General features: G+C 40.9%; 1 protein-coding gene across 4 annotated transcripts in view; it reads right to left on the reverse strand.

Annotated features, from left to right (window-relative positions):
* The window catches only part of LOC110618814 (probable serine/threonine-protein kinase PBL9), a 24,793-nt gene extending 11,190 nt beyond the window's left edge, over nucleotides 1-13,603 (reverse strand). Inside the window, exons 1-6 of one of the 4 annotated variants that reach the window (XM_021762067.2) lie at nucleotides 13,172-13,447; nucleotides 12,239-12,564; nucleotides 11,842-11,977; nucleotides 11,612-11,751; nucleotides 11,387-11,510; nucleotides 10,684-11,284 (exon numbers count right to left, since the gene is read on the reverse strand). In XM_021762067.2, the coding sequence (XP_021617759.1) occupies nucleotides 10,941-11,284; nucleotides 11,387-11,510; nucleotides 11,612-11,751; nucleotides 11,842-11,977; nucleotides 12,239-12,564; nucleotides 13,172-13,223 (1,122 nt within the window). In that variant the 5' untranslated portion in view covers nucleotides 13,224-13,447 and the 3' untranslated portion in view covers nucleotides 10,684-10,940. The other 3 variants (XM_021762066.2, XM_021762062.2, XM_021762061.2) reach the window with 3 other exon arrangements.
* Between the last annotated feature and the right edge of the window lie 2,757 nt (nucleotides 13,604-16,360).

Raw genomic sequence — 16,360 nt, forward strand, 5'->3', positions numbered from 1 at the left:
CCTTAAACTCACGCTAACATCCATGCAAAGGAAAGCTGGACAGGACACTTTCGGCGGCAGGTTCGGCGGCCGAAAGTCCTCTCCAGAGACGAAACTCAAGCACCTTCGGCGGCCGAACTTCCACTTTCGGCTGCCGAACTTCCACTTTCGGCTGCCGAACCCTTTCGGGGGCAAGTTTCGGAGGCCAAAAGGCACTCCAGAGACGAAAGTCTCTAACCTTCGGCGACACTTTCGGCGGCCGAACTTCCCTCCAGAGCCGAAAGTCCAAAAGCTCGGGGGCAAGTTTGGGCAGCCTAAGCCACCTCCTCTCACTACCTCAGAGGTTCGGCGGCCGAATGTTCTTTCGGCTGCCGAACCTGAGTTCATCAGCAGGGCAGAAACTTGCCCTGCCTCTCGCCAAATGCACCAAACTCCTCTCCAACTTCACACCACACTTTCTCAACTTGCATATACTCATGTATATGCTCAAAGGGGTCAAAAACTACCTAAACACCCCAAACATACAACACAAACAACACAGAAACAAGCTCTATGCACAAAATCATCAAAACCTCTCTTTTTAACCTATTCATGCAACTCTCTCCATAAACCCCATAAAACCTTCAGAAAACATAAAAACAAGCTCAGGATCTTCACTTACCTCTTGAAACCAAGAAGATGAACGATCCTCACGTGGAGTTTTGGAGTAACTCTCCTTCAAACTCTCCAAACTTCACAACTTTAAGTTTTTAGCTTAAAACCTTCAAATACCATAAAAACTAATCAAATCTTTGCAAGATTTAATGAAAACATGAAAGAACACTCACAAAGGACAGGGTCTCACCTCAGAAGACAAAAGAAACGGTGCTCTTACGCTTCAACCGACTGAGGGCCATTTATAGGTGGCTGGCCAGACCACCTTCGGCGGCCACATGTGAAACCGAAAGCCATGCATGTTCGGCGGCCAAACCTCAACTTCGGCGGCCGAACCTGGCTTTTCTGCCTTGGTTCATTTCACTCAAAAACTCAGTTCCTTATGTTTGAAAATGATGAAACATAGTAAAACATGTTAGAAAAACATCAATCGAACCCTGCTAGAGACTTCCGACATCCCGGACGCCACCGGAAAGTAGAATTCCAACGCCGGACTCTAGCCGGGTATTACATTCTCCCCCCCCTTAAGAACATTCGTCCTTGAATATCCTAAAACAAACAAGTAACACATAAAAAAGGAGGAAACTAACCTCAAAACAAATATGGATACTGCTGGAGCATCGACTCCCGCGTCTCCCAGGTGCACTCTTTTAGATTATGGTGGTTCCACAGAACTTTCACCATTGGGATCTCTTTGTTCCTTAGCTGTCTGATCTGTGTGTCCAGAATCCGCACTGGCTGCTCTATATAGGTGAGATCTGTAAGAATCTCCACCTCAGGCTCACTCAGAACCTGATTTGGATCTGACACAAACTGTCGGAGCATAGAAACATGAAATACCGGGTGAATTCTCTCCATAGAAGCAGGTAAATCCAGCTTATACGACACATTTCTGATCCTCTGCAAAATCTCAAAGGGTCCAATGTACCGTGGAGCTAATTTACCCTTCTTCCCAAAACGAACCACTCCTTTCATGGGAGACACTTTAAGCAATACCCAATTACCCTCTTGGAACTCTAACTGCTTCCTGCGAACGTCTGCATAACTTTTCTGTCTACTCTGCGCTGTTCTGATTCTCTCTCTTATCATGGGCACCACTCTACTGGTAATCTCTACTAACTCTGGCCCTGTAAGAGCCTTCTCTCCTATCTCTTCCCAGCAAACAGGGGATCTGCACTTCCTCCCATACAAAGCTTCATAAGGAGCCATCCCTATGCTAGCATGATGGCTGTTATTGTAGGCAAACTCCACCAAAGGTAGATGCTGCCGCCAAGAACTGCCAAAGTCTAACACACACAGTCGAAGCATATCCTCTATGGTCTAGATGGTCCTTTCTGACTGTCCATCAGTCTGTGGGTGGAAAACAGTACTAAAATCTAACCTCGTGCCCATCGCACTCTGCAGACTTTGCCAAAATCTGGAGGTAAACTGAGGTCCTCTGTCTGAAACTATAGACACTGGAACACCATGTAATCTCACTATTTCATCCAGATAGACCTATGCCAACTTATCCACAGAATAGTTACTCCGAACTGGAAGAAAATGAGCAGATTTCGTGAGTCTGTCCACAATCACCCATATAGAGTCTATCATGTTGGACGTTGCTGGTAAACCCACTACAAAATCCATGGCTATGTTCTCCCATTTCCATTCTGGAATCGGTAATGGGTTAAGCATTCCGGCTGGTTTCTGATGTTCTAGTTTCACCCTCTAGCAAACCTCACAGGCTGTCACAAACTGCGCCACTTCTTTCTTCATGGCTGGCCACCAATATACCCGCTTTAAATCCTGATACATCTTGGTGGCTCCTGGGTGAACACTATATCTCGCATTATGAGCTTCCCTCATAATGTCTTCCTTTACACTGCTCCTATCTGGTACACAAAGTCGACTTCCATAACGGAGGATCCCTTTGCTGTCAACTCTAAACTCTGCACTGTTGCCTGACTGAACAGTCCTGGCAATTTTCATCAACTCTGGGTCCTCATGCTGTCTCTGAGCTATCTGCTCCAGAAACACAGGTGTCACTCTCATATGTGCTATCAACGCACCTGTACCAGACAACTCTAGCTGTAACCCCTCTTCTAAGAGCTTATAAAGCTCCATCACGACTGGTCTTCGCTCTGCTGCTATATGGGATAAACTGCCTAGTGACTTCCGGCTGAGGGCGTCTGCCACAACATTCGCCTTACCCGGATGATACTGGATCTTACAATCATAATCACTGAGCAATTCGACCCATCTTCTCTGCCTCAAATTCAGCTCTCTCTGACTCAAGATGTACTGTAAACTCTTATGATCGGTGAAGATCTCGCATTTAACCCCGTAGAGGTAATGCCGCCACATCTTGAGTGCAAAAATAACTGCTGCCATCTCTAGGTCATGGGTAGGGTAATTCAACTCGTGCTTCTTCAACTGTCTCGAAGCATAAGCTATTACCCTATCACTCTGCATCAAAACACAGCCCAATCCCACTCGAGATGCATCACAGAACACTGTGAAATCCTCATTACTGACAGGCAGAGCTAACACTGGTGCTGTGGTCAATCTCCTCTTGAGCTCCTCAAAGCTCTCTTCACACTGGTCTGACCAAACAAACTTCTGGTTCTTCTGAGTCAGTTTGGTCATAGGAGCTGCTATCTTTGAGAAGTTCTGAACGAACCTCCTGTAGTAACCTGCCAGTCTCAGAAAGCTTTTAATCTCAGTCACTGTAGTGGGTCTGGGCCAGTTAGCTGCAGCCTCTATCTTCTTGGGGTCTACCTCAATACCCTCTGCTGATACCACATGTCCCAAGAAGGAAATGCTCCTCAACCAAAACTCACACTTCGAGAACTTGGCATATAAACCATGCTCTCTCAGTGTCTGCAGCACTATCCTCAGATGCTGGGCATGCTCCTCTGCATCTCTGGAATACACTAAAATATCATCGATGAAAACAATGACAAAGTGATCCAGAAACTCACTGAAAACTCTGTTCATGAGATCCATGAATGCTGCAGGGGCGTTAGTCAACCCGAACGGCATTACTAAGAACTCATAATGCCCATATCTGGTCCTGAAAGCTGTCTTTGGCACATCTGCCTCTCTGACTTTCAACTAATGATACCCGGATCTCAGATCTATTTTCGAGAAACAACCTGCTCCAGCTAGCTGGTCAAATAGATCATCAATCCTAGGTAGAGGATACCTATTCTTGGTAGTGACCTTGTTCAACTGTCTGTAGTCGATACAAAGTCTGAGGGATCCATCCTTCTTTCTAACAAAAAGCACTGGAGCACCCCAAGGTGAGGTACTAGGGCGGATGAAACCCTTATCTACCAAGTCCTGTAACTGGTCTTTCAACTCTTTTAACTCTGTTGGCGCCATCCTGTAGGGAGGAATAAAGATAGGTCTGGTATCAGACAGTAATTCTATTTCAAACTCTATCTCCCTACCAGGTGGTAGTCCTGGAAGTTCGTCTGGGAACACATCGAGAAACTCTCGGACTACTGGTACTGTGGCTGGTTCCCTAACCTGACTGTCTAGCTCTCTCACATGAGCTAGAAACCCCTGACAACCCCTCCTAAGCAAACGACGAGCCTGAAGGGCTGAAATCATACCTCTGGGTGTACCTCTCTTGTCTCCTCTGAAGACACACTCTGACCCATCCTGGTCTCTGAGACTAACTATCTTCTCTCTACAGTCCAAAGTCGCATTATATGCAGATAGCCAATCCATCCCTAGAATGACATCAAAATCTGTCAAGTCTAAAACCACAAGGTCAGCTGGAAGGCATCTACCCTCTATGAACACTGGACTGAAACGACAGACTGACACTGCCACTGATGGGTCACATTTAGGTCCACTGACCCAGAGAGGATACTCTAACTCAGAACTGATCAAACCCAATCTCTCTATGGCTCTCGAAGCAATAAAGGAATGAGAAGCACCGGGGTCCATCAAAGCATACACATCTGAACACCCAATGATGAGATTACCTGACACCACTGTGTTCGACGTGTTAGCCTCCTCCTGTGTCACAGTGAAAATCCGTGCTGGAGCTACCGGATGTCCACCTCGCGAACATGCTGCTGAAGTAGAGGCTGTCCCTCTCCCTCTACCTCTGCCACTACTCTGAGGCATGACTGGAGCTGCTGGCCGAACAACTGGCTGTACCACACTGCCTGAACTCATCTGCTGGGATGGTGCAAAAGTCACCTGAGGACAATCCCGAGCAATATGCCCTTCCTGTCCACATCTAAAACAAGCTGTAGATCCCAACCGACAAACTCCTCCATGTGGTTTTCCACATCTTCTACATACTGGAGCTGTGCCAGAGCTTGAGCCACTACCTATTCCAGACCTGACTTGACTTTATTCCAGAACTTACTCTTTGTTCCTTTTGCTCTATCCCATCTCTTGCTGCCTGAAGTACCTGAACTGGGGGCCTTCGAACCCGAAGCCTGTGCCTTTGACTGTTTCTGCATATTGGCACTAGCTTCCATTTTCCTGGCTGCGTCCACTATCGTGTGGAAACTCTCCTTTTCTGCTGGAAGAATCAAGGAAGAATACCTGGGATGCAGTCATATCTCCTTGCCTTCTTCTGATCAGTATCATAGGCTTGACCCACGTACTGAAGCAAATCCAGGAACTTATCTGTGAATTCATCAACACTCATCTCATCTGTTTGTCTCAACTGTTCAAACTCTATGACTTTCATCTCCCTAGAACTGTCAGGAAAAGCCCACCCTGCAAACTCATTGGCGAACTCTCCCCAAGACATACTGGTCATCCTGGGTTCCACATAATTCTTGAACCATTCTCTGGCCTTCTTGCATTTAAGTGTAAATCCTGCCATCTCAATGGCCCTACTATCATCAGCTCCCAATTCACTAGTTATCATCCTAACTGATCTGAGGTATTCAAATGGATCATCTCCCGTGTTGTATTTAGGAGCATCCAATTTTAAGTACTCCGTTATTTGCACTTTACCTCCAGATGAGCTAGGTTGATGTCTGTCAACAACAGGAGCTACTGGTTCTGGTGGTGGTGGTACTGGGTCATTTAGCTCTGGGTGTGCTGCACTTGGATGGGTAGGGGAAGGTGGATACATAGGATATGGTGGATAGTAAGGAGGATAAGGCATATATGGCATGTAAGGAGGATATGGGACAAAACTAGAGTACTCCGACATACCTCCCATCGGATACTCTGGGTCCTGCGGAAAGGCTGGATATCCATACCCTGAGGCCTGAGCGCCTCCCTACGACTCTCCCATACCTTCCTCAAATCTGCCTATACCCATACTGTCATCTCTAGACCGATCAATCTCCATTGCCTCCCTCCTTTCCTCTGATCTTTCTCCTCTCGCTGTTCCCCTTCTGCTCTCGTCTATAGACCTTCTAGGGTCTATTGATGTACCTTCCCTGCTAGATCTCTGAGACCTTGCCCTTGGCAATGCAGGAGGACGAGCAATTGGTCTCTCACTCTCTGGTGGGACTCCAGTCAATCGAGCTGATCGACGAGTTCCTCTCATCTTTACTTTCTGGAAAACAACACAGAAGATAGCACTTTAGCACATAAACATCAATAAAGCACATGCATAACTCATGGTATATCATAGATAGGACTCAAAACCCTATCCTAGTGGACATGATTTCCTATTGTGCTTGACCACTCTAACCTGAATGAGCCCAACACTGTCTCTATAGGTCCGATCATGTGAACCTAGGGCTCTGATACCAATCTGTAACGACCCCAAAATGGACCGTCACCGGCGCTAGGATTCAGGTCGGCTTAAGGCCGCCAGAACCCGTAGCAAGCCTGCTCTACTCTCTGTGTACCTGTAAAACTCATACATGATCATATATTTTCTGTGAAAATAAAAACTCTTTGCTCTGAACCAAGGCTTAACCTGTGCATGCACTATCTCTGTACTCTGTACTCTGTACTCTGTACTCTGTACCCCTGACTAGAGCTTGCTCTAGCTGGGTTAACTCATACCTGTTAAGCCTGGTTTTTCACATACAGTAAACAGATATACATATACAGATCATGTTATGAACAACATCACTAAGTCAAGCACATCTCTAACTGTATACACAACTATTACATCTTTTACATAATACATGTCCACTCTAAGCTATTACAAGGCTCTTTATTCTTTACTCTTTTGGCATTCTGTTGTTCTCCTCTCTATACTGTACACTGAACCTGCAAAACTGGGGTTAAGGGAGTGGGATGAGCTCTATAGCCCAGTGAGTAGAACAGGAAAACATCTCATTAAAATATGATCTCATGGAATGCGTCATAACACAGACAAACCACATCAAGAGTAAACCTGTCACCACATAGTCCCAGTAACTCTGTGCCAAGGCGTAGAATCAAGCACCTGGTCTTCCTGTCATATATGTATATGTGTATATAACACCTCTGTACTTACCATTGCCAGGGCGTAGTCAAAGGCTCCTGGTCTTTACTATAACTGCCAGGGCGTAGTCAAAGGCTCCTGGTCTTTACTATACCTGCCAGGGCGTAGTCAAAGGCTCCTGGACTTCCTGTCTGAGACCATTGGATCATTCAGCATTCACTCACATCACCAAATAATTATGCAATGCAACATATTCGTGGATACTAATGCAAACAACCTGCTGTATACTCATGATGCATGAACTATGCTGAAAACCGGTTATGTTTCAATTAACAGTATTAAGTTTAGTTCCACTCACCTCTGGCTCTGGACTGACTGACTCTGCAGGCTCTGAACACTCTGGAGCAGTACTCACTGCTGCTCTCTCTGGTTCCTCTGGTCTGTACCTATACAGATGGACTCAAATGAGGGACCAAACTAGCTTATGAACAACTCTATGAAACTCCCCAAGAATCCCCTTAAACTCACGCTAACATCCATGCAAAGGAAAGCTGGACAGGACACTTTCGGCGGCAGGTTCGGCGGCCGAAAGTCCTCTCCAGAGACGAAACTCAAGCACCTTCGGCGGTCGAACTTCCACTTTCGGCTGCCGAACCCTTTCGGGGGCAAGTTTCGGAGGCCAAAAGGCACTCCAGAGACGAAAGTCTCTAACCTTCGGCGGCACCTTCGGCGGCCGAACTTCCCTCCAGAGCCGAAAGTCCAAAAGCTCGGGGGCAAGTTTGGGCAGCCGAAGCCACCTCCTCTCACTACCTCAGAGGTTCGGCGGCCGAATGTTCTTTCGGCTGCCGAACCTGAGTTCATCAGCAGGGCAGAAACTTGCCCTGCCTCTCGCCAAATGCACCAAACTCCTCTCCAACTTCACACCACACTTTCTCAACTTGCATATACTCATGTATATGCTCAAAGGGGTCAAAAACTACCTAAACACCCTAAACATACAACACAAACAACACAGAAACAAGCTCTATGCACAAAATCATCAAAACCTCTCTTTTTAACCTATTCATGCAACTCTCTCCATAAACCCCATAAAACCTTCAGAAAACATAAAAACAAGTTCAGGATCTTCACTTACCTCTTGAAACCAAGAAGATGAACGATCCTCACGTGGAGTTTTGGAGCAACTCTCCTTCAAACTCTCCAAACTTCACAACTTTAAGGTTTTAGCTTAAAACCTTCAAATACCATAAAAACTAATCAAATCTTTGCAAGATTTAATGAAAACATGAAAGAACACTCACAAAGGACAGGGTCTCACCTCAGAAGACAAAAGAAACGGTGCTCTTACCGCTTCAACCGACTGAGGGCCATTTATAGGTGGCTGGCCAGACCACCTTCGGCGGCCACACGTGAAACTGAAAGCCATGCATGTTCGGCGGCCGAACCTCAACTTCGGCGGCCGAACCTCAACTTCGGCGGCCGAACCTGGCTTTTCTGCCTTGGTTCATTTCACTCAAAAACTCAGTTCCTTATGTTTGAAAATGATGAAACATAGTAAAACATGTTAGAAAAACATCAATCGAACCCTGCTAGAGACTTCCGACATCCCGGACGCCACCGAAAAGTAGAATTCCGACGCCGGACTCTAGCCGGGTATTACAACAGAAGTCCTGAGGAGCTCCTTCGAGGGTCGAGCACAAAGTAGAGGGAATTTTGGGTCAATCCATCCATGATGTGAATTAATTGTGTTGTGATGCATTCCATGAAGCATGTTTTATATATTGTTTTATTGTTCTGCTCACTGGGCTTTCTAGCTCACCCCCCTCCCTTAACCCCCAGGCTTGCAGGTTCAGGATAGACTGGGGAGTCTTCGAGAGTGAAGGTTTGGTCTATGTAATAGTGTAGTGTGAACATGATTTGTAAAAAGATATCATAAAGTGTAAGGTAATGTAAAGATTTGAGTATAGTATTGTGCTTAGTCCTACGGTCTGTTATAATCCCTTTTATACATGATATGTTTTTATTAATGTTTTAATGATGTTGATGTTGAACCAAGCTTGTCTTATGAGATGTTGACCCAACTAGAGCATTTGATGAGGGCTCTAGTATGGGGTTTATATGTTACAGGTATAATGTATGTGAGACAGGCTTGGTATATGGAAAAGTTTAAAGTTTTTATGTAAAGGTATGATCATGTATGGGATTTTATCAGGTATACAGGTTGCATGTTAGGCTTGCTACGGGTCCCGGCGATCTTAAGTCGATCTGGATCCTAGCGCCGATAGCGGTCCGGTTTCCGGGTCGTTACAATAAGTATGGAATTCCTAAGAACCTTGGAGGAACTGAAGTGTTCTTTGAATACATTACAGAATTGAGAAACCATAAGGCATAAAGGTATGCATATAAATCAAATTAAAATCAATTATAGTTCCACCATAAGAAGCAAAGTTGGAAGTATTTATCCAATCCAAACTATGAAACTCATTCTTATTACATGATATGCTAGCAATAATTCCACAAATTGCAAATTTCCAAACCGGAAGAATATCGGTGCTAACTTAAAGAAGTAGGCATCAGAACTAACAAAATACTTGTATTTCAATTCAGAAAAGAAATAAAATAGATAACACAAAGCTCAAGATTTTCATGAAGATCATTCAACAAATATACCCATAACCACCTCCCTCCTCCCAAGTGCATTTTCCTCGAGAATGTAATCAATATGGTTTGAGTTGGTAACCATATCAAAGAACTTTCAGTTGACATCATTAAACAATGTAACTCCATATATATAATACCCATCATCATGAGCACACAAAACCAGAAGAATATTGATACCTGGTGCTTAGGCTACATCTCCAAGTGCCTTACCACAGATATTCAAAAATGCATTGACGGCTTCTATTCTAATTGACATCATTAAGTGTGTTGCCTCTTTTTTCGTGTAAGTAGTTTTTTTTCCTGTGATTAATTTTGGGAATAAATGGGTTTTCTGTTCAAGCTTGTTGAAATCCTCTGCTCTCTTCGGTTTTAATCTTTTGGCAGTGATGATATAAATTTGGCTGTCAAGTATCTGGAGAATTTGGTCAAAGTCCCAAGATTCAACATGCTTATCACGTGTCTTTCAGCTGCCGAGAAGGATGAGGAGAAAAGGAAGAAGAGAATCGGGAGGAGGAGGAGAAGGAGAAGGAGGAGAAAGGATCGGGAAAAGAAGGAAAAGGAGAAGAAGAAAAAGAAGAAGGAGGAGGAGGAGGAGGAGGAGGAGGAAGATGAGGAGAAAAGGAAGAAGATGATCGGGAAAAGAAGGAGAAGGATGAGGAGAAAAGGATAGTTTAGTCATTTTTATTAAAAAAAATGGAAGGTTAACTGAAAATTTGACGGTAGAGACAATTTTGTAGTTTTTTTAAATGTGAATGATTAAATTGAAGGTTTTTTAAAATAGAGGGATGAAAAATTGTATTTTACTAAATCAGAGGGACTAAATTGCAGTTTATCTTAAAATATTTATAAAATATTAAAGAGAAAAGTTTATTAAGTCATTGTACTCAATTTTATAAAAATATCTATAATTAATAAAAATATTTTAAATTTTTTATAATATTTAATTGTTAAAATTAATAAAAAGATAGATTAATAAATTTTTTAAAAACTTCATAAATATTTTAATATATTTTTTAAAACAAAAAAATTAACTAATAAATTTGCACAAAATCAATGATACATTTAACTGATCCATAATCTATCACTGGTTCTAGCAACATGGCAAAACTTCTATTTATGAAGTATAGAAGCATCTTAATTCTCCAGATCAATATAAAATGCTGCAAATGGTATCAAATGCTCTCTTTTCTACTTAACATATGAACAGAAACAAAGCAGATGTTTCCTCACACATCTGACAGCTCTCCAATTGCAATACTCATCTGAGTTTTTTTCTGCCATATTTAGAACCACTGCTTCATTTACAATGTTTAGAGCTTTTGCATCTCTCATTGTCATTGGATTTCTGAAGTTCTTCTAAAACTTCTACTACATCTTTCATATTTGGCCGAAAATTTGGTTCATCTGAGACGCATTGAGATGCGAGTTGAGCTACTTTTAGTACGCTGCTTTTTGGGTATTGGCCTAAAATAGAAGGATGCAAAACTTGGGAAAATTTGCGCATGTTGATCGTTCTCTTCGCGTGTGGGGCTAACATTTGCTCTTCCGATGGCTTGTTTCTATCTATAGCTCGCCTGCCAGATAACATTTCCAGGAGAACAACCCCGAAACTGTATACATCGTTTTTTGCAGTAAGATGACCTTGCATTAGAAGGAATGGAGTGAGATGCATGTACGAAAAACATAATTCACATTTCTTATATACACAAATATATACAGAGAGAGAGAGCAAAGACTATATACCTGTTCTGATATATTCTGGAGCAGCATAGCCTTCGGTACCCAAGACCCTTGTTGAGACATGGGTATTACAACCAATCGGCCCATCCTTGGCCAAGCCTAAATCAGTGAGCTTGGGATTATAATTCTGTAATTTTTACAGAGAAAGAAAATGTCAGATAGTTGATAGTACTGTAAGTTGTAACCACCACAAAATCCAAAGTTAGCTATAGAAAAATTTTCACATACCGAATCAAGCAGGATATTAGAAGTCTTAAAGTTTCTGTATATTACATCTGCCTTGTAATGAAGAAAGGCTAGAGCCTTAGCAGCACCAAGGGAAACTTTCATAAAGAGATCCCAAGAGAATGGTTGAAAGTGAGAATCCCCTGCTCCTCCAAATACACGATTGAGGTTACATGAAAACATGCACCTTCACTCAGAAGGCTGAAACCAAAATGGAGAAACATATCACTTACTTCCAAATAGATGATTTTCCAAGTTGCCATTGGGCACAAACTCATACACTAGAAGCCGGAGGTCATCCTCTAAGCAGTAACCGATCAATTTCACAAGATTTGGATGATGTAGTTGCCCCATGTATTTGATTTCTGCCTGTTGTCCAAAAAGTATTACAGAAGTTATCAGTGATGCTATTTTTAAATATAACCCATGTAAAGATGAAAAACCTGAAATTACTAAGAAAACATTGTGGCACCCTAAACTTTGAAGACGTCGCATAATACATTTGAACTATTTAAAAATGTAATACAGATACTAACCCTCAAAGGCACAGAGCTTAAGGGTTCTACAGAGAAATGATCGAAAGCTATAGAAACACGTGCATATGCTCAATGATAGAATACAGATACTCACCAACCATTCTTGTTGACCTCGGCTACCCCTTTGGTCAAGCCTCTTTACAGCAATAGGCATGCCAGTCTCAGGCCTCACATGCTTCAATGAATGCTCATCAATCCACCCTTTAAAGACCAAACCAAAACCATCTTCTCCCAACAGAAAATCTAGGCAAAAGTTACAAGTGGCTTCTTTTAGTTCACTATAGTCAAAGCTCTCCAAATTGGGTGATGGTAAGATTTCACCATCTGTTCGGGGAACAGAATAAATTGTGGCTGATGAGACTTTGCTGCTATACTTGCTTGTATCATTCCCGCCTTTGCCAACACATTCATGGTTCACCTCTATAGATATCAATTACATACACAGACATAATATACATGATTAAGAACAAATAAGTTTATGTACAAGTATACCCTAATAGTCTGTGAAGAGATAAAGGCCCAAAACGTTAGTGGTGACTGGTGCATCGGTGGTGGATCCTCGGGACCAAGTAGTGCCCTAATGCCTCCCCAGCATTCTGGAAAAACCCTTTACAAATATCATATATTATTAAGAAAAATCTCAAACTACTTTTTATATAGTTTATTTATCCTGTCCTCTCCTTCCCTTGAACTGGAGCTTAGTTTATCAGAAGATGAGATAGGTATGAGAACTTTATTTGTTAGAGAGCAGGTGCTGTGAGTTTTCGTTCCTAACGCTTTCTTTTTCTTCTCTTTATGCTCTGTACCCAAAAAGAAAGAACAACGAAGTCTATGCTGGTATCCTATCATCTTCTACAGTTTGAGAATAATGGTAAATTATTTCACCATTTTCTTAAAGAACAAACAGAACAAAATTCAATGAAGTAAACACGAAGTCAAAGGTAATCATGTTGCATGAATTACTAACTAGCAATATAAAAAGCAGAAATTACATAAGCCTAAGAAACGTATGAAATTGCAAACATACCAAATTGAGGATCAGCCTGAGCTTTAGTTCCAGATTTAAAACACGACCACATGAAGGTAAAGTTGAAGGCTTTACTCGAAAATCACCAGACCCAAGAGAAGCTTGAGGACAAGTGGAGAAGCTTAACCCTTAATTAAGCGAAAAGGAACAACTACTAATTTTTTTAATTTCCAAAAACAAAAGCTTTATATATGAAGTGCCAAAAACTTAATCATCTTAACTTCAATCATGGTAAAAAATATGTTTTCTTATTAGCTGGTTGGAATGGAAACTTCTTTTCACTTACTCGGAAGAAGGCAGAGACATGAGCTTTCCTTGGTCTGGGAAAGAGACAAGAGTCAAACCCAGCTTATTGGGATTTGGTTTCCCGGATACTGTAGCGAGCATTCTTAATCTTTAGTTAAAAATTAAATCGAATTGAAAAATTAAAAACTAAAATATTTAACATATTTTGATATATTTTTTAAAATTAATGAATTAATTAATAATTTTTTTAATAAGATTGAGAAATTTTCTAAAAAATTGAAAATAGAATTTCTAAGATTTAAAAAAGCAGTTTTTATGGTAATTTTTTATTTTTTATTTATAATAAAATTTTATTTATAATTATTTTCTAAAAAGAATAATTCTTTTAGAATAAAAACATGATAATTCTTTTACAATATTTCATTTTATTTAAAATTATAAAATAAATTATTAACACATGGTAAAAATTTTTACAAGCAAAATAATTATATTTTAATAAATTTTATATTTAATTATGAAGTTATGATTTTTTTAAATTTTAAATTAAAAATAATTTTTATTATTAACAGACAAATATGTTTATTTAATTTTAATTATTTTTATAAAAAATTAAAACTATAATTTTCTTAAAAAATGAAAAATATAAAATATAAAATCATTTTCATATTTTTATCTTTTTATCTAAATTAATTAATTTAAACTAAATTTAACTTAAAAATTTTTAAAAAAAATCCTGTTTTATAGCTAAATTTAAAAAATTACCTATATATTTTTACCTTTCATTTCCGAATATATTAAAAAAATGTGATCTTGTTTGGAAGAATTAGTGGGGAACACTTTTTTATGTTTAAGTTAATTTTGAATTTCTTTTCATCTTAACCACAATTTTCCAATAATATTTAAATGAAAAATTACAATGAAATGTATTCTATAATCTTTATTTGGAATGACTGAAAGAATTTTTTAAAAAATTACTTTTTTTAGTTCTTGTATTCGGCAAAATTAATAATATAATATTAAATTTTTATGAAAATTTATTTTGAATTAAAATTAAATCTTCTCAAAATTATTAAATTTCATAAGAAATAATGTCCCTTAAAATTATTTATATCCAAATTACTTATTTAACCAACTATTTCTTTTCCTTTTTCCATTATTCTTTGTTTTTTTAATTAATAATTACTTATTTATTCTTCTTTTATAGGTTATTTTTTAGAAATAAATGGACCTAGAAGGAAATGGATTAAGACTGCAGCCAATTTCTCAGTTGCAAACTCCGTTTAAGTTTTGTCCTGCCATATTTGGAAGATTTGCAGTATTCACAGGTGATAAATATTTTCCTCCTCCTGTTCCATGATAGATCTAACTTTCTTCTTGGTCCACCATATGGATCCATCAAATGGGTCTCCCAATGTTCTACTTGATAAAAGGACCTGCAAAATAAGGAAAAACGATCAGGGGTCTACCATGGATGCCCCGGTGGAGACCCTCCGACGCTCAAGTCAGATTTTATGGATTAGAGTAGTATATTTGGGTAAAGGTTGCAGAGAGAAAATAAAAATGGAGTCCAGGAAGGAGAGGAAGAAGAAGCCCCCCAGAGAGAGAGCCTCCCCTCACGTTTATAGTGTTACCTGTCTGTGTCCTTCAGGCTCGTACGTACGAACGTGTCAGGCCCTTCTCCAGGCGGCCATTTAATCACCCTGGCACGCATGCGAACAGGGTTGGTGAGTGATTAGGCCTACTCCCCTATTGGGCTTGTGCTCGTATCTGACCCGGATTGCCCTGGGTCGTTGGCCCAGGCTCGTGAAGTCGAGCCGTCTTTCGAGCGTATAATCTGATGGGCTTTGGACCTGTGGCCTTCTTTTGGATCCGGTCTTCTTTCTGGGCTAGGAAAGATCTGGAGGTTATCAATTGCCCCTTTACCTCCTCAGCAGTTATTCCATGACTGGTGAGGAGGTAAATACTTAGGTTTCGTTAATGACCGTGTAGCTCGAGAACAACTCTTGTCAAAACGTCCTTTACTTGCCCTTTTTATTTCTTTGTCTCTTTACTTTGATGTTTGAACGTATGGCGTTATGGAAATGTGTGTTCGATGACGAATGATATTTCACCTCGGCATGTACCTCATCATTATTTTTCACTTAGACTGTCCTCTGACTTCGTCAATTTTACTTAATTGATGGACTAGGCTAGTTGTACTGGGACTTTGTTAGTCGAACTGACCTGGGCTAAGAGCTCGGAGTCTGATTAAGCTTCTGACTTGCAATTTTTCTTATTCTCATGAGGGCATTTCTGTTTTTAGCTCATGACCTCGCCAGTGCTACGAGCTCGGATATATAATACCTAGAGGAATGTCTTATTTGCACGACTGCCCCATTTTAGACAATTTTAAATCTTGTTCACGCTACGAGCTCAGACATCTTATCCCTCTGGAGGTAGCCTTTTGGCGACTAGTGCGGTCTGAGTTGTGTGCTCCACTAGGATAGGGAGCTCGATTTTTTGTCGTTTTCCTCTCCCGGGGTCATCTTTGCTAAGTGTTTGTTTACTGTGAGTTAATCCAAACTGTGAGCAGGGTCTCTCGCTTTTGTTTAGCCTTTCGTGTTTTTCTGCATTTGCAGGCTTTTTTATGTGGGGAGCTCGGCTCTCTGGTATGTCCTCTATGCTCAGCTTTATTCAGCTTGGTTGTTTACTTGTCATTAATCCATCTGTACTGCGGATTAAGGAGCTCGGAATTTTGTTCTTTGCTTAGGCTTTTAGGCCTATAACTTGTAATGCTGCCTGTGCTACGGGCTCAGGAGTTCGGAATTTCACCTTCCTCACTTTGCTGCCCCGAGCTCTTTTGTGAAGTCAGACTTAATTTCTTGCTTTCTTGTCGAGCCTTGTTCGGGCTGTGTTTCAGTCTAACTACTTGTTTGTTCGGTTTTAACTTTTCTTTTATAGGCT

This window comes from Manihot esculenta, chromosome 7, assembly GCF_001659605.2.
Source record: "Manihot esculenta cultivar AM560-2 chromosome 7, M.esculenta_v8, whole genome shotgun sequence".
NCBI classification, from domain to species: Eukaryota; Viridiplantae; Streptophyta; class Magnoliopsida; order Malpighiales; family Euphorbiaceae; genus Manihot; species Manihot esculenta.